The 27,031-nt window shown below is 44.0% G+C and overlaps 1 protein-coding gene across 1 annotated transcript in view; it reads right to left on the reverse strand.

Annotated features, from left to right (window-relative positions):
• Nucleotides 1-8,802: 8,802 nt before the first annotated feature.
• DOC2B (double C2 domain beta) overlaps nt 8,803-27,031 on the reverse strand; it is a 2,292,694-nt gene continuing 2,274,465 nt past the window's right edge. The window contains exons 8-9 of the mRNA XM_078683586.1: nt 13,610-13,706; nt 8,803-9,378 (exon numbers count right to left, since the gene is read on the reverse strand). Coding sequence (XP_078539712.1) covers nt 9,242-9,378; nt 13,610-13,706 — 234 coding nt within the window. The 3' untranslated portion in view covers nt 8,803-9,241. The remainder of the gene's footprint in view (nt 9,379-13,609; nt 13,707-27,031) is intronic.

A 27,031-nucleotide genomic window follows, 5' to 3' on the forward strand; every position in this document is an offset into this window, starting at 1 on the left:
GCGTTCGGGACCAATGGTCGGCTGACCTGCTGATCCCTCTCATGGAGGGGGAGTGGAAGCGCGCGTTAGGTTAGGGAGGTGGCTAGTAATGCACGCTTTAAACTTACACAATATCATTATTTACACCGTACATACTTGGTCCCCATCAGACATATTGATGTATTAGGGTGTTATGAAAGGGGGAGGGATACCTTAGGGGTGAGGGGTTGATTAAAATAGGCTTTAACTTTGTATAGTGGGGAGTTTTGTTGCTTATAATGGCATATGATGTAATAGACAGACATATGTGGAACAGAGTGACCAGATAGGAATGTATTAAATGGGATGTTGTTGTTCTTTTGAGAAACATTAAAAGACAAAGGAGGGGAGAGGATTGTCACAATGTCACTTGTCTCCTGGTACTGTTAAAAAAGTAATATGACTTATAAATGGCAATAAAGTTATTTTTTTTTTTAAATGTATAGTGAGGTTGTAGTTTTGTAAGGCTTAGGTTATTTTGTGATGTGCACCTGTTCCAATAAAGCGGCCTATTCCACACAAACCTGGTGTCAGTGGTCTGTGCTGCTCCTCTCTTCCCCAATGAAGGCTAAAGGGCATGCTGGCAAGTAAGCAACTCCGGAAAGATGCATAATATGGTAGTAAGATCCTGGCCGCTCATACCAAAGACCACTTCCTTCTGGAGAAACAAATAGTGAGACTCTCAATATGATCACCCAAGTTCATTGTGATATGTGTGGTAACTACTATCACCACACATATCACAATTATGAGTTTTGTGATAACAATTGACAGTTCAACCTGCTGATATTTTCAGGGAAAAATGCCCAATATTGGCCAGAACATTTAGACTTTGGTGTGGTAAATACGAAAATCCACAAGTTATTTCCTCAGTCATAATTGAGCCAATAACGTCTTGCGTAGTGAGATTTTATCAGGAGGGCCCGAGTGTGAGAAACGGAAACTTTGGAGCACTCAGGATGAATGAGTGAATGCACAGAAGATTGATTCACTTTGTGTGGCTACTTTGGGCACGCGCAGCCTCTTAATAGCAAAGAGGTTATTTCTGCAATTTTGGTGTTTTGGATTATAACCTGGGTTTCTAAAATTATGCGACAGGGGAGTGCCAACATTTGCGGAAGCGTTGACTAAATTATTCAGCATGAAAAGGCAATTTATGTAGCGTACTGCAGCACATTTGATGATAGTATTTAATTTTTACGCTTGTTATCACTGTCTGGAGGACATAGCTTGCACCTCATTAGTAACAGTTCAACACTCCAATTTGGCAGTAAGCAACACAAATGTGACCAGGCAACCTTTGGAAAGGATGTTCTACTGTGTGGCAACACCCTTAGCTGCATTTTTAATAACGTTTTAACTGTTTGAGCTAAAAACAATGTGTGACCTCACCAAGCAGCAATATCTTGATGTAGCATCTTGGTTGAGGCCCCCAAAAACCAAACCAGTTTTTCATTCCTGTTGCAAATGTGCACCGTCGTCACTGATGCTTTCTTTTTGCCTAATTACCAGCCTAGCAGAGTACCCTAGACTGCAGTCATAAACCACTTCTCCCTGCAGGAAGACACACACTCCTCTCATTCACAAACATGAACCATGGGCCTCGTTTATGAAAAGTGACGCATCGCTGCGTTAAAACAGCGACGCGTCACTTTTCACTGCGCTCTCCCTGCGACATGATTAATGCGTCATATTTATAATTCGACGCATAATGTCGCAAGGAGTTACAGATACGTCAGTATTTCTGACGTATCTGTAGGCGCAAAAGTGACGCATTGCTGGAGTGTGTCACAAAAGTGACGCAACTCCAGCAATGCTTCCTTTCACATGGGGAAAGCCCCATGTGAAAGGGCTTGCGTCAGTCTTACGCCTGCTGTGAGGCAGGCGCAAGATTTTGACGTAACAGCGTCCTAAAAGTGACGCAGTGAAATCTCATAGATTTCACTGCGTCACTATTACGAGGCTTTTTGCGGGTGAACACCCCCTCTGCATACATTATACCTGACGCATGTATAATGCAGCGCAGGGGTTTACAAAGTGACGCATCTGCTTAGATGCGTCACTTTGTAAATAGTGCGCATCAGGGGGCATGTTTTACGCCGCCGATGCGTCACAAAAAGTGACGCATCGGAAGCGCAAAACTCACGCAAGGCCTCATAAATTAGGCCCCTTGTTTGTGAATGAGACCTTAGCTACAAAAGAACTTTTTGTGACACTTTATGTGCAGGATTGCCAAAATATTTGCTGCTCTGACCTCTTTTTTCCAAGGATACAGGTATACAAATAATGTATTAAAAGTTCTAAATGATATTAGTAAACATCTTCCTTCTTACTACCACCAGTAGACATTGTTTACCCTTGCTGATCAGCAAAGATCTGAGCATACCGCTTCTGACTGCCTCCACAGTTACAGGCGAGAGGAGGAATGAGACAGTTATTCCAATTGAACTAATGTGCCAGTGAATGTAATAAGCGTTGTGCATTTATACAATGTAAACAATCTGTGATCCTTGCTTGGGTATCAAAAACAATCATCAATTTGCATACTTTTTCAGCCCTAAGCATTCATTTTTTAGCAACTTCCGCCTTAAGTGAGAAAGTTATTTTAGGAGCTATTTCATATGTGCTTTGATCTAAACGTGTCTATTTTAAGATTCCTGAGTATTGTGATCATTAAAAAAAACTTCACAATTGAGGAAAGATCCATCAGAGTCCAATGGAAGGAAACTGTGTGCTTTTTTCCAGTGATGTCATTAATGAACAAAAGCTGTGCTTGGAAGTGAACATCTAAAGTGGATGACTGGAGAGAAGCCGTCCTAATGTCCAGAGCAAGAACTTTAAAGGATTATGTTATTTTTTGCTAAGAGTTGAAGCATTCAATGTCAAAAATAGACTTTTAATGTGGAAGTCAATAACACCTGAAATTGCATTCAATGAAAATAGCAGCAAAGGGTGCCTAAGTTTGGAAAAACTACACCGGCTGTGAACACCTGGCACTTGAAAGGGCAGCAACACTAGACTTTACCTAGATGAACACCGTGTTAACTCGCTGTTTTAAGCGGAAGGGCTTGGGAAGTGCCTGAAGCTAGTTTGAGATCATGCCTATCTTTCCCTTCAACAACCATGGGTTCTGGACTGCAGCGCCAGAAGTGAAATAGTTAAGTAAGAGGGCATCTCAATGATCGTCCAGTTTCAGGGGCGTATTACCAACGATGAGCAATATTTATCGCTAAAGATGCTTAGCAACAAATTTTTTAACGCTAATCATCGCCGGAAATTATCGCAGAGATAACTTGCTATTAGCAAGGTTTATCTCAGAAGTGATAAAAATCCTCGCGCTAACTGCCAAATGAGAGATTATCGCTGGAAAACCAACGATAATCTCTCAAAGTTTGGCGTTAGCTTATGATGGGGCTCACAAACTTAGCCATGATATCCACCTTCCATAGGATATCATGGCTAAATCAGGAAAATGACAGGTGTAAAAAAAAGTAGTGCTAACCGCGGTTAGCGCTGCTTTTTTTTATCAATAACAGGGTTAGCGAAATCCTTGATAATAGGAGAAATGTCGCTTAACAACATTTCTCCTATTATTTTTCTCTGGAACGCCCCCTTTGCATCTCATTAGAGATGCAAGGGGAAGCGTAGAGAAAAAGGGTGCTAACATGCAAATTTGCGTGTTAGCACCCTGTTGCTGATAGGGAGATAATTTTATCTCCGCTTTCTTGGCTTTTAAAGCCAAAAAAATTGAGATAAATGCCTTGATAATATGCCCCCTAGTGTGCAGCACTGAAATTTAGGGGCCAATTTACAAACAAATGGCGGAGCGCAGCCCTGTAGCAAATATTGCACTGCTGCACTCCACCAGTTTCCAAAACCCATGGATGCAATGAATTTACAACAATAGGGCGCACCCCTGTGTTTTCCCTAGCGGTGGTGCTACAAATAGCTGCCTAGGCCCAACACAGATACCCTTGCGCCATAGTGTAAGGGTGCCTGCATTGCAGGGAATGATTGTTTCTGTGCTCGAAGGTGTCCCTTCCTGCACATAAACAACCAATAATGGTGATTTGTTGCTTCTATGCGTGCTGCAGAAGTAGCAAATCGTCATTATTTAATGATTGTTTATGTGTAGGAAGGGACACCTTCCTGCACATAAATAATAACTAATGGCGTTTTGCTCATTCTATATGTGCTACAGAATGCAGCACACATAGAAAAAGCAGTAACAAGGAGAAATAAGATATTTCTCCTTGGTGCGCCATTCTAGCTCCTGCTACTGAATGGCGTTGGTTAGTGGAGCTGCCTCAGATTTACACCTCCTTGTAAATCTGACAGTGTCAAAAAGCAATGGGTCTTATGGTGGAACGCCCACAGCAACACCCATTGCACGCCCTTTCACGCAAAAGGTACAATATTTACAAAGTGGCGTTAACCACTTTGTAAATATGGTGCAGGGCATTGCGCCACCGGAACGTCGGTAAAAGTGACATTCCAGTGGCACAATTCCCTTGTAAATATGCGCCTTAGTTTGGAAAAGAAGGCTATGAGTTCTTGCCTGCGCAGGCAATGGCACCCCACTGTCATGTAGGGGATTATTTACTAGCATCTTGCGCCGCCGGTATGTCATTTTTTCCCAAGTTAAAAGTGACGCAGCTTCGGCGCACGAGGCTTGCAAATAAGCCCATAGGGTAAAAGTGCAAACACATAAGGCCTACAGAGACTTTAGTTTGCACAATAGACTATACATTTCGTTACCACTGCGGCGAGCACGTGGAAGACGTGACCACCTCTCACTTCTTTCGGATAAACAGGTCCCTCTCCACACTCCAACCTGCCAGAAATCTTCACCGCTGCTACTCACATACCAGGGGATTTAGAGTGTACTCCTCTGGACCTGTGAGAGCTGAAAGCATAAGGTCCAAATCTGAGAAAAATATGTTTTTTCACATCCTTTCTCACAACAGAACATGGGGGCATATTACCAACAACTAGCGATAATTTTCGTCTCTAACTTGTTTAGAGACAAAAATTATTGCCGCACATCGGCGATTTTTATCGCAGATAAACCTTATCGCAAATGCGATAAAAAACGCCCGCAATGCATGAATATCGCTGAAAAGTCAGCGATATTCATGCATTATCGAGCAAATGCTCTTAGCCATGTTATCCACCTCCCATTGGATAACATGGCTAAGAACTGCTCAGGGCAGGTGTTAGCTTTTGGAGATATTCGCGCTTAGCGCGAATATCTCCAAAAGTTGGTAATAGGAGATAGCGATGTTAGCGACTGTTTCCAGTCGCTAACATCTTGGCACGCCCACTTTGCATGTCATTAGTGATAAATATCACTGACATGCGAAGTGGGGCCCATGATGGTCGCTATCTCCTATTAGCTGTCGCTAACTGGTGTTAGCGACAGCTTGGTAATAGGGAGATAATTTTATCTCCGCTTTCTTGGCTTTTAAAGCCAAAAAAGCGGAGATAAAACCCCTTGATAATATACCCCATGCATCCTTGTTTGCATCTTCTGGAGACTTGTATAGCTCTATTTTAAGGTTATAGCTCATCGACAACTGCACTGGAGCAGGGCAGACATGGATGGGAGGGTCAGGGGCAGAACATGATTAGCTTTCATCTTTCAGTCTCTAGCCTTCATCCCCTGCATTGATCATAACATAGCTGAAGTTAGATTGGAGAAGACAATTATTTGGGACATGGACCCAAAGGGAATGCAACGGCAAAGCCCCAGGTGCCAGGGAGTTGTGCTTAATCGAGCTGAATGCCGACACAGAAACAAAGACAGGGAAATAAATGAGGTACCAGGTGTGAAGTCCCTGCCCAATTTATCCTGTGTTGACAAACAAATAATATGCACTCCAAAAGGCAAGCATATGTTGACAGACAGCTTGCAGTTAATTGTGATTAAGAAAGGAATTTAGCCCAATCTTGCAATGTTTGGAAAGGCTTCTTGAAGGGGGATAAACATTGATTGGGGTTTTGTTGTCTGTAGCCCTCAGTGGCAGCCATTTTAGTCTTGACAGGATTCCACCGCAGCCTCTTACAAAAGACTGCATACTAATACCCCAGTTGGCTGCTGAGTTTTCTAATAGTTTCAAGACCTTAAAAATATACTTTGAGAACAACCTTAAAAGCCCTATTATCAGTCTCCTGCATGGCTTCTAAACAATCCAATTCCTGGCCTCTAAGTGCCCGCATAGTGTACAGAAGTCCTTTCTGCTCACAGAAAAGACATATAGCCCTTTGTCTTCACCACTTAGACAAGTCATTGGCTAGGACGATAAATCCCGCCTATAAGTGAGAGTTACCAATTGGGCTAAACGGCCATCACAGTGCAGAATTTACAAAGAGAAGCGTTCTCCTGGTTGCCACAAGCAGCGAATCATTGCTTCCGCTTTCAACGGGTCCAACTAATCGGGATCAAGTGCAATGAACTATAGGACCTGTAAATGGGGGCCTGACTTTTGGTTATGAAAGACACTCCAGAACTGGAGACACCTTTTAATGTGGATTACGAATTCTTGTGTTTAAATGAGTCCACAAGCTTGCCCCTCCTAATCTTTCTTTGTTTCAATACGTCAACCACCATGTAAATCTGTCTTCCCCCAATGCCACAGGTTTCTTGTGACCTTTCAAGATTTGGTGGTGTGACCTACGAGCCTCCAAAATGTTAAGTATTAGATCTGTTCCTATAGCTCTTTTGTCCCTGTTGACAAGATACAAACAAAACCTACAGTCTATGGCTTAGAAGTACCCATGGGGGGAAACATCCATAACAACGCGGGCATTACCCCGCACTGCTATTACAACGCTGCTATTGCAACGCAAGTCGTTACAACGACTTGCGCTGGAGGGCGCTGTAGGATAGGGAATAGTTTAATTTTCTATCCAACACCTTCCCTACTGTCAACGTGGGCTGGAGTTGGAATAGAAAATAAAACTATTCCACTATCCAGCGCCCCCCAACGCAAGTCGTTGTAACGACTTGCGTTGTAAAAACTGAGTTGTAATGGCATGCGGGGTAAAAGCCCGCGTTGTAATGCCGTACAACCACCTATTGGTCTTACTCGCATGCATCTTTCCCACACATTGCATAGGTACCATTCCTCTCATCGCCTACAGGGAAAAGATAATGCCTTTCTTAAAGTGCCTCATTTCAATCTTTGCACCAAAGGTGGTAAATATCCCATTTGGAACACACTCCATCTTGAAATAGGGCAATCTCCCTCCCTGGAGAATGCCTTATTTGAAGAGGGAGTGAAATCCGTCGAACGGCTAGAGTGCTGATCAGGTTCAAAAGATGTCGTATTGTAGTGAACGCTTTACAAGTGCGGTCAACGAGCCATAGCTATTCGGTCCTATTAATATGTCATACGATCTCTATGCTAATTTATACATTGTCCTACATATTCTGTACCCCTGTTTGTAAACACTGGGAAGCACTCAGTAAATCGCTAAATGCAAGTGTAATAGAATAATGAAAGGAGATGCAGGCTGCAGCTCTTTGAGTGCAGTAGGAGTCTATGAGCTCTAGAGTGGATACTGATCTTATGTTGCTTCAAAACAATCTTTGGTGCTTCAAAATGGGATATGGAAACATCAACTAGCAGGTAATGATATGTTCCTTTCATATCCCAACTCTATCTGCATTGCCTGTCTCTGCCAACATCAGCTAGTGTATTCCAGAGGTCTGAAGGGTCAGAGGAGGAGAGCATTCTGGGAAGACCAGATATGAAGGGTGTGCTTGCGCTCTAAGGGAAGTTACAAAGCAACCGTATCTTCACACCTTCTTTTTCGGATAGCTGAGAATGATAGAAGAGCTGGTCTTTTAGTTCTGAACTAGCATGGTCAGTATCTGTGCATGATGACAATATGCTAGTTATGGAAACTGACCAACACAACTTGGGCTGTTTCGTCCTATGCTTGTCATATAGGTCATCAACTGACCATCATTGAGTTTTATTGTCCAACTGTGTGAGTTACCACAGAATTAGAAGCAGTCTTTCTGTGACTTTTATATTCTTAAAATTCTCAGAACCAGGTTCATATTGTTCATTGATTAAAGGAACACCTTGAAAAAAGATATATCTATGTAGCTTGACACACAAGGCATCAGAAAGTTGATTGTGAATTATATCTAAGGACATTTATGTAAGGACGTTGATGAAATGTTTATTTTTGGCCTTTTTTCACTTCTATGCTTTTACTTCTATGATAAAGGCATAGATGTATCTACCTTCCTCTGACCTGGATTCTCTTCTGCTTCTCCCTGCATCAGAATGTTTTTGTAGAGTTTATTTTTGATGGGCACCTGATGTAAGTATGTGTTGCTGGACCACTAAACAGTAACAATAAATCATTGTCATATGCTTTAGCAAGCCTGTCTCTTCAACATGACATATACCTCAGCTGTTACTCATTGCCAAAACAAAAGATGTACTGCCTATATGTCAAATAGTATTTGGCCAACTAGTGGCAACGGACACGTCAGTAGCTACCCAAAGTCTTCCTCTGGTGCTCGAGCATATTCAATCGATGAATATTTATCTTTGACCCCTTTGTGCATCCATCTTTCCACTTCTAACCATGTCATGCCCATTTTGGCCCAAAACCTCCCAAGCACACCCATTACCCATCTCCGAGTCCATTTACAATGAATTATAGGAGAGATGTTTTAGGGGCACACTGCCTCTGTGTTTTTGCACGTGAGCATGGGTGGTTGTGGCCTTTTCAATGAATAATCCTCATTCAGCCTTGAAGATGACAGGGATATTATTTTACAGACCTTAACGTCGGTGTGGGGAATGAGCACCAAACTGTTCACTCTGACATCAGAAACCATGTAAACATTGCTGGACTGGAGGGGTGAAAAGGGAATAAACTAGGGCTCAATTCCTTCTAATCTCCTTTTCATTTTATCACTGGACACCAAGAGAACTCAATGGCAGCAGCCTGCCTCTCAGTCATTCCCTTATTGAAGCTATGTGGAGAAGGGATCTCAGACTGATGGAGGCAACCCCAGGGGACTTGGTCTACTGAACAGTGGCAATGGATTGTAGGCCTCACTGAGTGATGAAGATCCCTTTTGATACAGAATCCTGTAGCAAATAAACCAAATGTCCGAAGGCATGAGTCGTTTCTCGATCCAGTTTGGCAGTACAGCGATGCTATGACATCACGGGATGTATGGGAGTCTCTGAGGTCAATCGCTGAGGAAAGATCCGGGTAGCTCATTGGTTAGTGTGTGCCAGCGCTCAATCTTCTTGTCTTTGTTTTTCAGGCAGTCAAACCAGTGTTTTAAGCGTTCCCCTTTTGCATTGATTCCTAAGACGACTCCACCTGAGGAAAGATTCAAATGAAAAGAAGGAGTTAGCTAGGTGTGTCATATTGTAGTATTTCAACATGCAGTGATAAGCTTGATGTTACATTCACCTTTGGGAGATGGGGAATGTGCAACATAAAATAGATCTATTAAATGACTCGACTAATTTGCTTGTTTTTCGTAAACTATTTTATTGCAATTATTGTATAAGACGCTCAACTAATTCAGAATTTTCAACTCTGATAATTTCCTATTCTGGTACTTGTAGGTGTACTCTTTATGTCACTAGCAATGGTGCAAGTTAATGCAAAATAAAAAATACTGACTGTGCGAAAAATGACACCAAAGATGGGCCAGAGTAATTTTATAGCCTTATTGACCGCTGTAGCGGGCTATACCGGCTATTAAAGGCTCGCGGCAGTGTCAAAGGCCCGAGCCGTACAAGGCAGCTGGACTTTAATAGCAAGCATAGCCCTGTTACGAAGGGCTATAAGGCTATAGGAACATTCTGCCACTAGAGGGCAGAATGTTCTAACAAATGAAACGAAGGCTTCAGAGAGCGCGAGGGGATTGAAAACCCCTCAGGCTCCCTGAAGCCTTTGTTCACAGCCACAAAGAAGCATTGGAATGTTGGAGCTCCGGGCTTATACCAGCCATTATAAGCCTGGAGCACTCCATTGTTTTCAATGGAGCTTCCAACATTCCAATGTTCTAAAAAGGCTTAGAACACTTGGCCTATTTCCCTGCTTTTGAAAAGTACATCTTCTCCAAAGCATTTACTGATTGCAGTTCCTAGTCTGGTACTTAGGGCACATTCCACCAAGACCACTGTACTGTTCTTAGCATACATTATACCATACAATCACAGGGTGCTCTTTTGAGGCCTGCTATCGGGTAGGTGACAAATACAGAAGACTCTATGGAAGTCCGCTGCAAGGAAGACGTCCACAGGGCTAAGGGAGAGAGGCGCGTTCATTATTGGGGGGGACTTTTGTTTCAATTGTGTGGGGCACCTACCTCGCAGCTTGGAGCTGCGCCGCGGACTTGAGTGATCTGCCTGCTGCCCGTGTTGGTCTCTCCTCACTGCCCCGGCCCGTGACATCCGGCGTGCGGAGACCAGGGGAACTACAGCCCCCAGAAGCCCGAGCAGCGGAAGCCGCCCACGTCCTCACCACGACCGGAGGCGCTTTAAAGTGCAGCTGTGCCCCCGTGTTGCGGGATCGCGCGCGGGAGAAGCCCGGGACAAGGGCGGGGCCGTCTGTGGCTGTCCGGGGACGGAGGAGGACAGGACGGGCCACCCCACTTACATTTGATTCTATACATTAAGGTACTGTGTCATCTGAATTTGCCTAATGGGGAAAAGGAAAAGTATGCAGGGCGTGGTTGATGGACCGAGTACACGGGTAAAAAGGAGAAAGTCAAAAAAGGTCAATAAAGCTGCTAAGCACGCAGGGGAAAACTGTGTAATGACCCGTATTGATGACTTGATAGAGGACTGTAACATCCTACTTTCATCTAAGCACCCCACGGAACATAGACTCGATGAGGTATGAGAAGCACTAAGCTCCCCCGCAAACCGGTACAAAGGGATAAATCATTGCTTACTTATGTGCAAGTGGGATTTTAAATTTAAATTTACATTAATAATTAGTCATAGTTAGAGTGTGTTAACATTAAGTTAGGCATAGTCACTATAGGCTTGGATTGGAAAGGCCCCATGTTAAATAAAATGTTATGGTTCTGCTTGCTGTGCATGAATTGTTTCTTATTTCAGAAGCCGAGTCCAACAGTATGCTCACAAGAGCTGTGGTATTATAGTGACAGTTTTTGTTAAGGCCATTGAATGTATCTCTTCATGAGCTGAACAAGATATCTATGAAGACCATGAACCTCAAATCTTCCATTGTATGATTCATGAGAAGAGGGCTAACACCTGGAGTTTTCAAATGCTTAATTTTGATTGGTTCCTTCCCTATAAGAGCAGGAAGGAGGCTCGAGGCTGTATAATTCTATGATTTAATTGTGCATCGCTATGGTAGACAGTAAGATTTGCTCCTGTCCACTTTTCACTGCAGATGCCCCTTTGCCTCTCTTGAGACTCTATGCTTATTCTGCCGCTGCTCACATAGTTAATCTCCCAAGCAAAAATATTTTCTCTCCGTCTGATTAGAACCTTCATTTGGTTTTGCCTTAGAGACTTCATTTACTGACACGTGCTACTCAAAACTTCCCAGACCTCTCGTCTAAAACCTTAGCTTAGCATTAGGGAGTTTCCCTTCAGGGGAGTCAAATCTTTCATGATTTAACAACAATAGTCTTTAAATAACGTGGCTATGTAATTGTTATTCTGATTTGCTTTCCATCACATTGACTAGGCTGATCATTGATTTATGAGTAATCTGGCTGATTTGAGTTTGTAATTTTGCTAATCTGCTAATGCACGTCATGGTTTGAAAATCTACTACTCTCGGCCATTCTTGTGGGAGAAAATATGCTTCACTGTTATTGAGATGCTGTTGATGTTAAGTCTCAATTCGGGACAAAGATCCATCCACTCAAGTAAAGCTGGGATTCAAAATTTGCACCAAGACTTTAGACGGTGCAAACTCTGAACTTTTACTCCATCACCTTAAAGAGGTAAGGCGGTGGTTATTCTCTTCCCTCACCATTCAAAAATACATCTCACCTGCGTTTTTCTCAACTTTTTCTTCATTGTGTTCTAACTTGAGGTCTCTATGCTACTATAAGTGAAGAAGCCATAAGTATCATGACTCAACTTTGACAACAAACAAGTAAGATTATAGCTGAATTTGTTCTGAGTTTGCCATCTGATGTACAGTTATTTAGCGACTTCCAGTGCACCTTTACATTATATATATATGTAAGGATGAGTCATAGGTCAGTATAATTTGACAGAATGTCAGTAAAATCACACTTGAGGTAATGCATTGGCACCATCGCTGAGTTTACGCACTCTCCCAGGTTTAATGTAATCTAAAGTGGTCAGATTACCAGCATGCAAATGTCTCTGGCTATTGTTGCGGGTTGGTTCATATCTTACATCTCTCAATACTAAGACAGCTGAAGGTTTCATATCATGAAAGAGAGTCCTTCCTCTTTTCGACAGAGCTCAGGATGCGTTTGCAGCTATCTAGTCACTAGAGTAAATATGAGATCTTCTTTGTATTTGGAGGATCAAATATCTCTTTGAACAGAGCTGATGTGGTACTGCATCTCCAGGAGATGATTCTTTTGTAAGGGATCAGCCATTTCTGGCTGTAGTAAGAAGGATGTCATCAAAAGAAATAGTCAAAGACAAGAGACTGGAACAAAGAAAGCCCCATTTAACTACGCAGAGGGGCTGAAACATGTAGACCATCACACATAGCCAACTGACAGGTAATTAATCCTTACTAGTTGCATACACAGATTTTAACACATATCCTGAGCCGCCAATAATAAAGTCTAGGAAAGGATTCTCAGAGATATCTTTTAACAGTAGAACTTCACATCACATTATTGCACCAACACCCACTCCGCTGTAATCTGGCGTCGTAGCACAACCCGGGGGCATTCGGCCACCCTTTTGGGACCCCGATGATGAAGCATGACATTTAGCAGGTTGGTGTGTGAGGTGTCTTTTAAGCACTCAATGGGTTTCAACTCATGCCACTAACAGTGACAACAAGTATTCACACACACATAGTGGGCTTGTCAACATTGTTTAAGTACCATTTGATCCAGGGGACTAGGACGTGCTCCTACAAACCCCTTGCCCTCCCTTTGTTTTTCCCATTAAGAGGGCAACCCCATAACACTCTGTGTCTCCAGTTAGTATGCATTTTGACCTGTTGTTCTAGTGGTTTAGGCCTCCCACCTTTCTTGTAGCCCTTCTCTTGCTGATCTTCAATCCATCTGAATTGTGCCCTTTCTCAATGTGACAAAGGACCTGATTTAGATCTTGGGAGATGGGTTACTCCGTCACAACGGTAATGGATATCCTGTTGCTGAAATGTAAATTCCATTATATCCTGCGGGATTTATATTTTATGGAGTAACCCATCAGCCAAGATCTAAATCGGGCCCAAAGTAACTGTTGCAGAGTCGACCCAAGCCAGATGGGTGGGACAGTAAATATTTATTGTGTAACATAACTGGAAGCCCTCTCAGTCTTTATATTGGCACACAAATTGATGCAGGGCAAGGTCTCCAGCTTGTTGAGGGCATATCTCATTACTCACTACTTACCAATAAAATCATTGGATTTCCCAAGATCGTAGTCCCACACTGTAATTTCTAATGTCTTTTTAGAAAGATCGCAATGCTTTATTTCATAGCAAAACTCCTAGAGGATAAAAGATAAGAGTAGAGTCAATAAAGAACAATTTTCTTTTCATCTCCATTCAGTTAATATATTTCGCTTTTTCACCATACATTCTGCACATGGATTTGAGATCATGCTGTAGAAGAATACATCGCATTAGTTATTTTTCTAGAAACGTATATTGAAAAATGTAGTTCTAGAGAATAAAAAGGGTAAATTACACTTGATTGAAAGCTTTTCAGCTGAAAGTTTTTTCACTGAAAAGTAGATATAGTTCCATTGCACTTCATTTGTAGGAGTCATTACGTGGAATACCATCACTTTAACATCCTGTACCCTAGAGTCGCCTTGGCATGCACCTACACTATTGGGCGATTCACAAAGGCGTAAGGGTACTCTGAAAGTACTGTTTTGTGTATTCTTACAAGCATTTGTGAATTGGGCCCCAATTGTGAATTGGCCCCATCTAAGGGGCCGATTATGATGTCATCAGGAAAGTCTTCCAACTGAATCGGTTTCGGGATAGTTTCCGAACTAATCGGGTTCCGCGAGTCTGACCGACCGATTACGATGCTTCGTACATTGTTCGGTCAGACTCCCATTGACTTCAATTGGAGCCTGTGTTCCGAACGAGAACACAGGCTCCCATTGAAAAAAGGAGTGGTTGTGGAAAACCTTGCACCCTGTAACGGGCACCCTATGGTGCGTGAGACAATGTGCATGGTTGAAAAGACGGGTCACTTGGGTACCCCCACGATCCCCAATCGCAGGCCTCTGGGTGAAGGGGGCCTGCTATGGTCCCCCAAAGTCAGATTCCGACAGCCGTTACATGTCGGGCAGACCGAATCGGAGCGACTGTCTTAATCGGTCATCGTAATTGCTTGTTCGGAACCGTGTCCATAGAGCTTTCGGAATCAATTCGGACAGCATGAACGGTTTCCTTGCGTTGTAATCAGTCATTCGGAAATCTGTCCGATTCAGTCGGAAACATAGGTTCCGAATCGGATTTGCTGAATCCGAATGCTGTTCAAGACCTTTAAATGGGAATACAATTACAATATTTAGGTCATATTTATAAACCGTTAGCACAAATAGAGAAGAGTGTGCTGTCTTTGCAGTTTTTTAACAGGGAGTTAGAAATTTCAGGGCCGATTCACAAAGGCATGTAACAGTATGTAAAAGTGTGCTCCTTTAATACTACTTCCCGAACTCATACATGTTTAGGGGAATCAATCCCCAAGTATTAAGCTAGCTGCATCTGACAGTGAGTTAGCCAGGTTAAAGTAATGGTGAATCTTGTGATGGTCTAGTTACAAACTCAAGGTAAGGGCAGTAAACGATAAGTCTGCATTTCTGCATTAAAGATGACATCACTTGGAAACGTAGCATTACAGCAATAACTAGAGAGTAAAAGCTAGAGAAATGAGTAAACCTGGATGAAATTTAAATTATGCCAGCATTATTTAAGTAATTTTGCATTCCCCTTATTATGCAAAATTCCAGAAATGATGCCACTTTGGTAATTATGCAGCATTTGAGGCACACATTTACCACATATGTGCCAATGTATTCAGCCGAAAAGCTTTTGAAGGAAATAATTTTAATGTATGTTCACGCATTCAAATTAATCTGCGATGCTGTGACGGCTGGGGGGACAGACAATGCAATACAATAGCAAATAACACATTCCATGTTTATCATGGTGCCTACGGAACAGTGGCGTCACTAGGGGGGTGCGGTGGGTGCGGACCGCACCGGGTGTCACCCCATCATGGGGTGACACCAATCTGGTTACACTGCTGGCTCGCTGTGTAACACTGCAAACACAGCTCTGCACTGCAGTGCAGCCTCAAGTCTGTTCGGTTCGGTTCCTGCAGCTTTATTATATAGTGTAAACGCACGGTGTGCAGGGCACGCAAGGTACTAAAATACTGCAGTCAGTGCAGTCAGTGCAGACAGTGCACGTTGCCACGCACGCACGCACCTCCTACTACAGAGTGGTGATGTGCCCGGCTTACTCAGTTTGTGGGTCCCAGGGCCGTCAATCTTTAGCTCTACCAATGACGGCCCTGGGACAGCCCCCGCGTGCTGTGTTCCTCTGACATCAGCATCACGTCTGTGGAGAGACAGTCTCGGCAGGGAATGCGTGCGCAGCGCTGCTAGAATAAATTGCGCATATTACCTCCAGTAAGTACCTTTCGGTATGTTTTTCACTTTACAAAAATATTTTAAACTTTATTAAATTACGTGTGTAATGTAACATACATTCAGTTAATTGGATGCCTCTAGTTTTACTCCTGGGAGGACCGAGTCAACTTTCTTCCATATCCTTTCTGGTTCAGACAATTGAGCATTCTCGAGGTAGGGAAAACAGCTATTTTGTAAAAGGAATGACAGACACAATGCCGTTTTTGTGGAGTCATTCATTCTAATAAATGAAATTGTTTGACTGGCAGCCAGTACTCGGGGATTTCATTCTCACTGCTCTTTGGTAAATGTCCCATGGCACACGAGGAGGGCTATCCGCGGCGCCACCAGACAAGTCCACGTGACGGGGCCCCCATGCTAGACAGCACTTTACTGCCATTAGTTTAAGCATCGCATCTGTAACCTGTTATAATAATAGGCCCGTCTTTTTTACATTCATGACGTGTGTCCTGTGCTGCACCGAGTTAATAATCCTTGCTTTTTCCTGGTGCAGGACATAGCTGGTCAACTGTGCTCATTTTTATTTATTTTTTTAGTAGTAAATACATTTATTTCGGCATACATGGCATAAAAGTTTTCAAATCTTCGTCAACAATACAAAAATGAAAGGTAACCATGCATGACCTGATTCTACAATTACACATTAAAAACATATCCTAAGGTGCCGTTTTTAATTAAATACCAAAAGGACCGAAGATACAGGGGCTGGTCTGGATTAAATATTGCCTTTTCCAAAGGGACTGATGTAGAAAAACAGTTTTCTTAATTATCTTTATTAGACAGTATTATTGTGTGCCAAAATACAAGGACAACACATTCAGATCATCAGCATTTCGAAGCAATTACAGCAGATGCCAGCTTTATTTGAACTCTTGACCACCACACAATGTGTCCACCACACACGGCTCTGTCTGGCATGCATCTCCCACCCCTGCCAATCTGCCTCTCCTCCTCTGGCAGATCCCTTTGTTGACCATCTGAGATCAGAATTACTGATGTCCAAAACATAGAGAGCATCCTGACTTTCAAATGTCCCCTCAATTGCTAGTTTTTTGGATAGTGTTATGTGTGAATCACAACAGTTAACTGCATCTAGCCCCGAATTTACATCAGATTCGCGGTTGAGTACTTTAGTAAATACAAAGTAACCAAAGGCAGCGCAAAGTGCTGCCTTGCGCTACTTTCTGTCTTGTAGGCATTACATGGGTGCAGCATGGGTGTTTGCTTGCATCCACCCATGTATTTTGACACAAACCCAGATGTACAAAGACTTTGCGGCAAAATGGTTCGCCTACCCAACAGACGTAACAAGCAGAAATATCTTTTTCTCCTTCTGAAATTCTCTTTCCATGTATAGATTGTTTTTGTGTAGGAAGGTGTCCTTTCCTACACAAGGACAATCCTGCCTGTAACACAGGCACACTTATTCTATGGGCAAAGGTGCCTGCAGTGGAGTTAGGCAGCTCACAGTGAGCCAGAGCAAGAAGAGAGCATAAATGCTCCATGTCTTGGTAAATATGGAGACATTTTGATTTCTTCCTTTCAGGCAGAACGGCACAGCAAGTTCTGTTGCTGCGCCACGTTGCGTAAAAAAATAGTAAATGCGTCCTTAACTGTTTTCCAAAGTATGCCTGAGTTGCCACATTGGAAAAGTGCCTGCTCTGAGCTAATCTACATAATATCACGCTAAAATGACATACCTCCGCATATCAATGATTGTAATCAGTTTTTCAAATGGACGCTGGTGACTGGTCCCCTTGCCAGTCCTCAATGTTTGTAATGTCCGTCGGGGTCACCTTTGTGGTAGGGACAGACTGTCTATTATTCTGTGCATGACCTAAGCACCGTCGATGTGAGGTTCACAAGCTTCTTGTGTTTTTCTTGCTATGTGCATACGTCAGCGGCAAGTGGAGATTTTAGGTGGAACAAAACAAAGAACATGTTCTGGAAGCAACTATCCAAATCTTATAAATATACTTGTCCAAGATGGAGGAGCAAAGTCTGATAGATGAGGTCGCTCGTCGAGGACACCATCGGTACTACTCTAGCAAAAATGTCACTTTTCCTGGAAATCCAAAAGAGAGGGAACTCAGGCCAAAATAAGTATTATTCACAGGCTCAACGTACAAGAGTAGTAGGACTCCTGCAGCGGTTTGCCAGATGTGGACGTACTGTGCATTCACGAGTTAGACCCAGTACCGGCTTGCACAGGTATGAGCAGGGGGGCGGGGTGGTGGAAGCCGACAGACTATGGGTTAAGTAATATTACATTTTACTTTTTAAATTTAAATAGTTTTATATAGCGCAAACTTGACCCGAATCGGATATCATACAGAGTTTTATATAGCGCGAACTTGACCCAAATCGGGTGTCAGAGTGCTTTACATAGCACCAGTTGCATTACATGAAGACACATGAATTTTTTGTTAGGCACGGGGAGATTAAGTTATTTGCGTAGAATCACAGGATGTTCAGCGTCATTGCCGAGACTCGAGCCCATGCAGTAAGTCGTGAGGGGGTGACACCATGAGTTACCCGCACCGGGTGACACCAACTCTAGTGACGCCACTGCTACGGAAGGCTAATGTTTTGAGGTGGTCGGCGGAGGCCGTTTTCTTCTCAAGGAAACCCTCTGACGGTCACATTGGAGGTTCGTCTGGAGGTTATAACCAGCAGGTCTTGGGATGGCGAATTCCAGTGAAAAAGAGGAGGTCAAAAAAGAAACCAAAGATGAGGTGGACGACTTCTCAGTGAATGTGAAGGCAAGAGAATAATTTTGGCTTTAACCAAAGTGGAGGTTCAAGGCGTCTGGCAGATGGGAAAACCAGGACTGTGTATTGAAAGGAATTATGCCTGGCGATGAGATGAAAGGAGGTGCTGAAAGTGGAGCAAAACATTGAATAGTGTGTGAGCAGCGAAGATTGGTACATTGAAGGAGCAGAGTAAAATAAATGAACTACATTCGTAATCAGACTTACTGACTGTGAAGTAGTGTGGCTCACTGGTTAGAGGCGGCAGACCCGAGAGCAGAGGACGGCCCGGGACCAGGGTTCGATTCCCGGCGCGGCAGGTTTCTGGACCAGGGTCAGCGGACTCGATAATTCTCTCGCCTCGGTGCCCACTCTGATCAGCGTTCACACTCGGCAACTCTGGGCATTAGCTTGCCTCATCTTCACTAACGGCCCCACCAGACCGCCGGGGATGCCTGGTCTCACCCTGGAGATACCCATTAAGGGACCATCTCTCAGGGAAGCCAGGAAGGGTTTCGCAGCGGTCGAAGCGCCTTGGGACCCTACGGGTAAGTAGTGCGCTATATAAATGCCTATACATTTACATTTACTGTCAGTGTGTTGATTGGTGAAGTATTCGATAATCTGATTGTGCCGATTCTGCAGGATCATAACTTGGGCTGCCATCTGGGGGACCTACAACATTCTTATACAAGGTAGGAGTGGCCATTCTTGAAAGTAAAGTGGTATAAGTTGCTCGGTGGATGGGAGGGATGGGGCAGGATGGGTAGATGTTTGTGATATCAGATATAGAATTTTTTCTGCTTTGCCCGGAGGCAAAGAGAAATGAACTTTCCCTCATGGCTGGCAGTTTGTTGAAAGCACAAGTGTTCTAGTGTAAAGTTGAATGTACACGGGAAGATAGCATTGGTGTGTGTTTGCGTTTGTCGCCTATTCTTATCCTGGGAATGGTGTAAGAGTTTATGGGGCAGATTTACAAGCCCATTGCGCTACTTTTGTGTCATTTTCCCCATGTTAAAAGTGGCGCAAAAGTGGCGCATGGGACTTGTAAATCTGCCCCTATGAGAATAGACTAGTTATGGGCTTGTGTAGAGTCCAGAAGAAAGAGACTGTAGAGAGTGACGTGTGGGTCAGTGACAACTCCGATTAGTCTTCTCCAAGGCCATGAGGAAGGCTCACTGACCCCAAGCTTCGCCCTTGCCTATGTACAGTCAGACACCAGCTGATGAGTAAGACAGAAACGGTTCTAGGCATGCATTGAAGGATTACCTTCAGAATTGAGAGCATTTGGAGACTGTGATGAATGGCATCTGGATTCCATGCACGGTAGGCCCCTGTGACTGCTTGTCAAGTGAAATAGTGTGAAATCCAGATATTAAGGCCCAAATTCCAAGTTTGGAGGAGTTTCTAGTTTATCTGAAAACGGACTGTCTGAACGACTCAGCAATTAAACGTTGCCAGGGTAAGAGTTTCCCAACAACCATTCCCTTTGAACTATCTCACCAGAAAAATGCTAATAAAATTTCCAGGAGGGAAACCGTTGTAAAAATGCAGAATTACTGTGTGAACCAGGGGGCATATTATCAAGACAGGCGATAAAATTATCGCCACTGTAGTGGCAGAAAACTGCGATAATGGGCTTGATAATATGCTCTATGGAATTCCAATTGAAGCCCATGTTAGATGTCCTTCACATTTAACATGGGCTTCATTTGGAATTCCATAGAGCATATTATCAAGCCCATTATCGCCGTTTTAGCGGCAGTTTTTTGCCGCTAAAGCGGCGATAATTTTATGGCCTGTCTTGATAATATGCCCTCATGTTTGATAACCCTGATTCCTGTGGCAGTTGCACAATATTTAATACCAGGATGCAATCCTACATCCCAGAATTACTGATATTCACTGTATTTCTAATTACATGAGTAGGACAATCAGAATACCATATCAGTATTCTCATCTATCGTTGTATGTCAATCTTAAATCTTCGAGTACGGTATATGTAAATGCTGGTGAATTCCAAGGAAGGGGACTTGGAAATGCAGTGGCAGATTTACTAAGATTTTACACCGGGTTGCATCTCTTTTGTAGGGCATCCCAATGCTAAATTTTCATACAAAGCAATTTTGTGTGGTTTAGTAAATACAAAGTAACTCTAGGCGGCGCATAAAGCTGCCTTGCGTTGCCTTCCATTGTGAAGCATTCCATGGGTGGAGCATGGGGTTTCCCATGCATTGACCAATGGATTGTGGCGTAGCCCCAGATTTACAAAGACTTGCAAACTTGAGAATGCATCAACATGCTATGCCTTCCCCAATGAAGCATAACGAGGAGAAATATCTTTATTTCTCCTAGTTACTTCTGCTTTTTTTGTGTGCTGCATTCAGCAGCAGGCACAGAAAGAGAAAAACTCTGTTGAGGAAAAACAATTCTGTCTGTAACGCATGCACTCATGCATCCTCTTGTAAGTGTGTCTGTGTAGGCTCTAAGCAGCACACAGTGCACCAGCTCTAGGAGACAGCAGATATGTGCCATATCTTAGCTGAAAAGGCACATTTCTGCTCTCTCCCTTACACGCAACGCAGTAACTTTGCTTGCTGCCCTGCGTTGTGTGAAAAAAAACGTAAGTCTGTCCCACAGTGTCTCTGAAACTGCAAGAACAGGGTAAATACTGCAGATTCGTCTGAATTTTCTGCTGATATTTTTATGGATTATTGATATCTTCGGATCTCACTTCTTAAAAGCATGAGGCTTTTGAGGAAATTTGTTTTTGTGGCAAAGGGTCCTGAAATCTGAAGCAGCTAATGAAAGAGGGATGGGCACGAACAGCAAGGCAGACGGAAGAGAGGGGTCTGAAATGTGTTATCTAGTGAATTTATGTCCAATTAAGTCTCAAATCACAACGAGACATAATAAAATGGTTGAAAAATATATCTAACTGAAGCTGGGTGCCCTTCAAGTATCTCTATTGATGTCTGAATATAATTTGATTCTTAATGGATCAAATAACACACGTTTTATCAATATGGATAATTACAAAATAATGTTTGACATTTAATATATGTAAAACTAACATTTTGAGATTTTCTCATTGACGGGCCAAAGCTCCATGGGCCTCATTTATGAGGCCTTGCGCAGTTTTGCGTTTCCGATGCGTCACTTTTTGTGACGCATCGGCGGCGTAAAACATGCCTCCTGTTGCGCACTATTTACAAAGTGACGCATCTAAGCAGATGCGTCACTTCGTAAACCCCTGCGCTACATTATACCTGTGTCAGGTATAATGTATGCAGAGGGGCGTTCCCCCGCAAAATGCCTCGTAATAGTGACGCAGTGAAATCTATGACATTTCACTGCGTCACTTTTAGGACGCTGTTGCGTCAAAATCTTGCGCCTGCCTCACAGCAGGCGTAAGACTGACGCAAGCCCTTTCACATGGGGCTTTCCCCATGTGAAAGGACACATTGCTGGAGTTGCGTCACTTTTGTGACACATCCCAGCAATGCGTGACTTTTGCGCTTACAGATACGTCAGAAATACTGACGTATCTGTAACTCCTTGTGACATGATGCGTCATACTGTAAATATGACGCATCAATCATGTCGCAAGGAGTGCGCACTGAGAAGTGACGCATCGCTGCTTTCTCGCAGCGATTCGTTATTTCTCATAAATGAGGCCGCATGGTTGTTAGCACGTGCACTGCCAGACAAAGTTACAAATGAATACAACTATGTGTGTTGAAATCCCTCCAGCATGGGAGTGGGGGGATTCAACTGCATTATCACCGAAGACCAAGTAGCAATTTAACAAGCATTGGTAAAGCTAATGGGTCGCATTTTTCAATGGCATTACCCGACCTTTTGACTTTGTCAATATTTTATTCCAATTCTGTTTCGTATGCAAAATACTTATTTGCTCTACAAACAGCATCATAAAAAAACAGTGCCATCAGGCACACACATGCAGATTCCATCACACATGTTAGTGTATGCGTCATGATGATACGACGGCCACAGCGTTACCATGCTTGCATCACTACGGAAAAATGCACACACATTATGATGTGGCACTAATTTTGTGTTTTGATCTAATTTACTGTGCAAAGATGGTAGATGCCCATCTTAGAACCGTTAACTAAAAAGCTGGTAACAATTTTGTTTTTTAAATGTGTTGTGGGGTAAGGCTGGAATTGTAGTGGGAAGTATCAAAGGGGGGAGAGCAAGAAAACATATGCACTTGTATGGAGAGCTGAATGAAAAAGAAAAATGTTGTTTCCCAGAATGCAAGCAGTGGAAGAATACAGGCATCCAAACAAATAATGTCTGTGCTCCATGTGAGGTACAAACCCAAGAAGAGAGAGGAAAGCTACTGAAAAAGAAGCAAGCAAATGAGATTGAAGAGACGCCAACCAATTGTTAGCAGTGGGCAGATCCAAAGCTCACTATAAGGATTGGTATTGCCTACAAAGGGGCAGATTTATGAGGCTCTTGCGCCTCCTTGCGCCGCAATTGCGTCACGTAATGTGACGCAACGGTGGCGCAAACAATGCGCCCTATTTACAACGTGACGCATCTAGGAGATGCGTCACGTTGGCAACCCCTGCGCCATAAGGAGGCGTTCCTGCACAGGGGGGGGGCGTTCCTGCGCAGGAACGCCTCCTAAAAGTGGCTGAGTGAAATCTATGAGATTTCACTCAGTCACTTTCTACGTCAATTCCTTACGCCTGCTTAAAGCAGGCGTAAGGGTGACGCACCATACATTGAATAGATGGCCCTTGTGCATTGCAGGAGTCATGTCGCACTTGCGACATGACTCCTGCAATGCGCCGCCCGTGCGCCGAGAGATGCGTCACGCATCCTCACTGCCTTGCACCATGGTGCGCCGCATCATAAATGCGGCGCACCATGGGTGGCGGAGCAGTGGCGCACTGTGGCGCATGTTAACTGGCGCATCCTTGGGGATGCGCCAGTTAACATAAATCTGCCCCAAAGTGTCCTCAACAACGGAGGCCAAAAACAAAAAATATTTGGCAATCGTTTTGGTAGTTCATCATCTGATAAATTGGCAAAAGCTTTTGTGTGCAAGATTACGCGGATACAGTTGCACCAGCATCACTCGGTCTGTTTCATCCATAGAGAGGTAGTGAATGAAAAAGTAAATGTGATTGAAAGGAGCCTAATTTGGTGACTTGTAAATTTAAGCAGGTCTTCAAGGAAGTCTACCCACCAAGCATTACTCAAGTCGGTAAGAGGTGTGGCAGGTACGCTTTCTGGTAAATGTGTTCCACTTTACTGTTTAAGGCTTAAACTTGTGAATCAGGAAAAAGTAGCATTCCAACTGGCGCAAGCCATGTGTTTGGTAAAATCAGCACCCACCCAATCTAGAGGATCTACTGGGGAAGTATGCTCTTATCGCCATTTGGATGGATGATCAATACACTGAGTTAATCGTTCAGTATACCCGTGCTAAACCAATGCGTTTAATGCAAGAGGTTATGTTTTATCGTCTCTAGCAAATAGCCATCTAGGGTATAATTGGTTCTTGGAATAAAATGGACTTGGGGTTGTGTTGATGCTGATTATGCAGTATGGCTACTGAGAAGGTATCATGGGTTCTGTGTCCATGTCCTAGGGTGGTGACCTTGAGGCAGCATTATTTAAGGAACGATTTGTTTACTTTTATCACTCAAACTAGGACTCAAGCAATTATATCGGTCTATCTATAAAGGTATGTGAGCGCTGTACACTTTCCTGGATTGCTAATGATGTGTTATGTTGTGATGGAAGGCCCATGACTGCTTCAGTTTGTTTGATGTAACTTGAGATCCTATGGTGCCTAAGTACATCTTTGTTTCTGTCTTAGACGCTTTTTAGGTTTCGACCTGGCGATCTGCGCAAGCAGTTCGCGCAGGTGAAATCTTTTGTTTACCATACTGGCTATTGGAACGTCCCCCACCTCCCAATGGCTAGCTCCATAAATGGAGGCTAGCCATTGGGAGCCGGATCTGTCCGTCAAGGCCGGACCAGATTCGGGGGCGTTCCCGCGATTTTTTCCCTGGGCGTCCCTCTGTGCGGCAGTGGGCGGAGTTGTTTTTTTTTTCTCGGCATCCAGCTCATTCCGCGGCCGACCGCAGCCGCCGGAGGAAGTCCAGTTCCAGGTGAGTGCTTTTTATTCCGCCCCCCCCCTCCCGCTGTCTGTGTGGCCCTTCCCGCCCCCCCTGCCGTTGTCCATTTGCCCGTTACCGCCCCCCTCCCCCTCCTGCTGTCCGTCCGTAAATGCTTGTTTATTGTGAAAAGCTCCACCTGCCACCCGGAGAAGGAGGAAGTGCCGTCCTGTTCCTGCCCCTCCCGTGCCTGCGAGACCCCTAGACCGACCTTTGCGTCCCGGCCCGGGGCCACTGACCCACACCCACCTCGAGCAGCAGTGAGCGCGGGGGGGCACGGACGGAAACATGGCCGATGACTTTGGCTTCTTCTCCTCTTCGGAGAACGGGGTGCCCGGGGAGCCCGCGGAGCCGGAGTAGGACCCGGCGGCCGCCTTCCTGGCCCAGCAGGAGAGCGAGATTGCGGGGATCGAGAACGACGAGGGGTTCGGGGTGATCGACGGGGGCGCCGTGCCCACCGAGGAGCCGCCCGAGCTGGGTGAGCAGAAGGGGCGCAGGGAGGGGGCATATCACGGGCTCATCGAGGCGGCCAGTGAGGACAAATGGGCGGCAGGGAAGGAGGGCACTGAATAATCCATCAGTAATCCAAGGCCAGAGAGGCTTCGGGCAGGACGGCAGGCGGGGAGGGATTGTAGTTGTAGGGTGTTGGGTGTCTACAGACAAGTAGGATTAGCAGATGACTGCAGGCTCTTGCAACCGTATAGTTTCGAGCGCTACACTTGCAAACCATTCATTTTAACTGGCCAAGACTACAGCTCCCAGAATGCATTTGGTTCTAGAATTAAAGGAAATCGCTGGGACATGGTGGCTCTGGAATCATCACATACTAAGCGAGGCTTGAGCTGCAGGGTCGAGTTGTTTTCCGACGTGATCGGAAGTGAGTGTACAAGGTTGGCTCCAGTGCAGGGTGGGGGAGGGGTGTATCGTGTTGTGCTTGAAGGGTGGCGACCGGTGATGGACGGTGTTGTGGTGTGTAGAAAAGAGACTGGGGCTTGAAAGGGGGAGGAGTGGGCCCTAGTATGCGTGCACTAAGAGCCCCGGTCGGTGATTTCTGTGGGTCGAAACTGCACCAGACAGAAGCTCACGTCCTCCAAAGGGCTCCGTAATCGTTATACGGAAGCCCCGTTCTCTCTGAATCCCCACAGATCCGTCTTCGCCATGTTGGTGCTATTAGAAACGGCGACAGGGTACACCATCTTCAAGGTAAGGAAGGGGTGGGTCGGTGGGCAAAGGGGGATACATCGTGAGCACCCCGTGCTCAGAAACAGGGACTACTGTTCAATTTCACCTTTTGCTCTTACACTGGCCATGCAGTGCTATTTTCTTCTAGCGCCACGTGTTTGTTTGGCGAGGGCATATATATATATATCTTCTCCTCACCCTTCACTATTACCGTCAGTATTACCTTGACTACCTCATGTATTTGTGGTTGCTCACAGTTTTTACTACCTCATGTATTTTTTTTGCTCACAATTGTCACTATTACCTTATGTAAGTAACGTATGTTTTTGCAATCTGTTGTTGTAATGTTTCTCATTATGTTTCATCTCTGTTCTTAATGTGAAGCGCTCTGACGCCTTCGGGTAAAGTCTGCGCTATATAAAAATGCATAAATAAAATAAATAAATAATAAATTCAAGTAAGAACGGGCTTTGGTTAAAGTGTCTGATATCCTGGAATTGTAATTCACAGAAAAGTTGGTCACAGGTTATTTTAACATTGCCCACAGTGTCGGCTACACCACTCGTATTAGATTAACATGGGGCGGGCCAGTGTCACGGGAGGTTAGACCACGTGCTCATGTGATACACTTAAAATTAATTAGTTGCCTTCGCTTTATTTCCAAATCAAAGGGAGACCAGGCAGTTGATCATTACAGTATTCGATGCAATATCTATATCTTTCTTTTCACAGCATTCTATGTAATCATAGTCGTGCCATATAGAAGAAAAGAACAGGAATTGAACATCAACAAACTTGTTATCGATTTCCACATATTCATAACATTCGTTGTAACAAGTGTATCCCGTCACCGGGGAATCCTGTATTTCTACAAACATCCGTTTTGTCTGGAGATATTTACACAATGTAAAAGCAGTATACCAGATCTTAATTAATTTGCATTAAATGATCAGGTTGTGAATGTGGCCTGGAATATTTTCATATAGGGTGTGTTGAACTCGGAAAAGTATTTCAAAGGCCATGATACTTACATTTGTTCTTT

Source organism: Lissotriton helveticus, chromosome 3_1, assembly GCF_964261635.1.
Source record: "Lissotriton helveticus chromosome 3_1, aLisHel1.1, whole genome shotgun sequence".
In the NCBI taxonomy this organism is placed as follows: domain Eukaryota; kingdom Metazoa; phylum Chordata; class Amphibia; order Caudata; family Salamandridae; genus Lissotriton; species Lissotriton helveticus.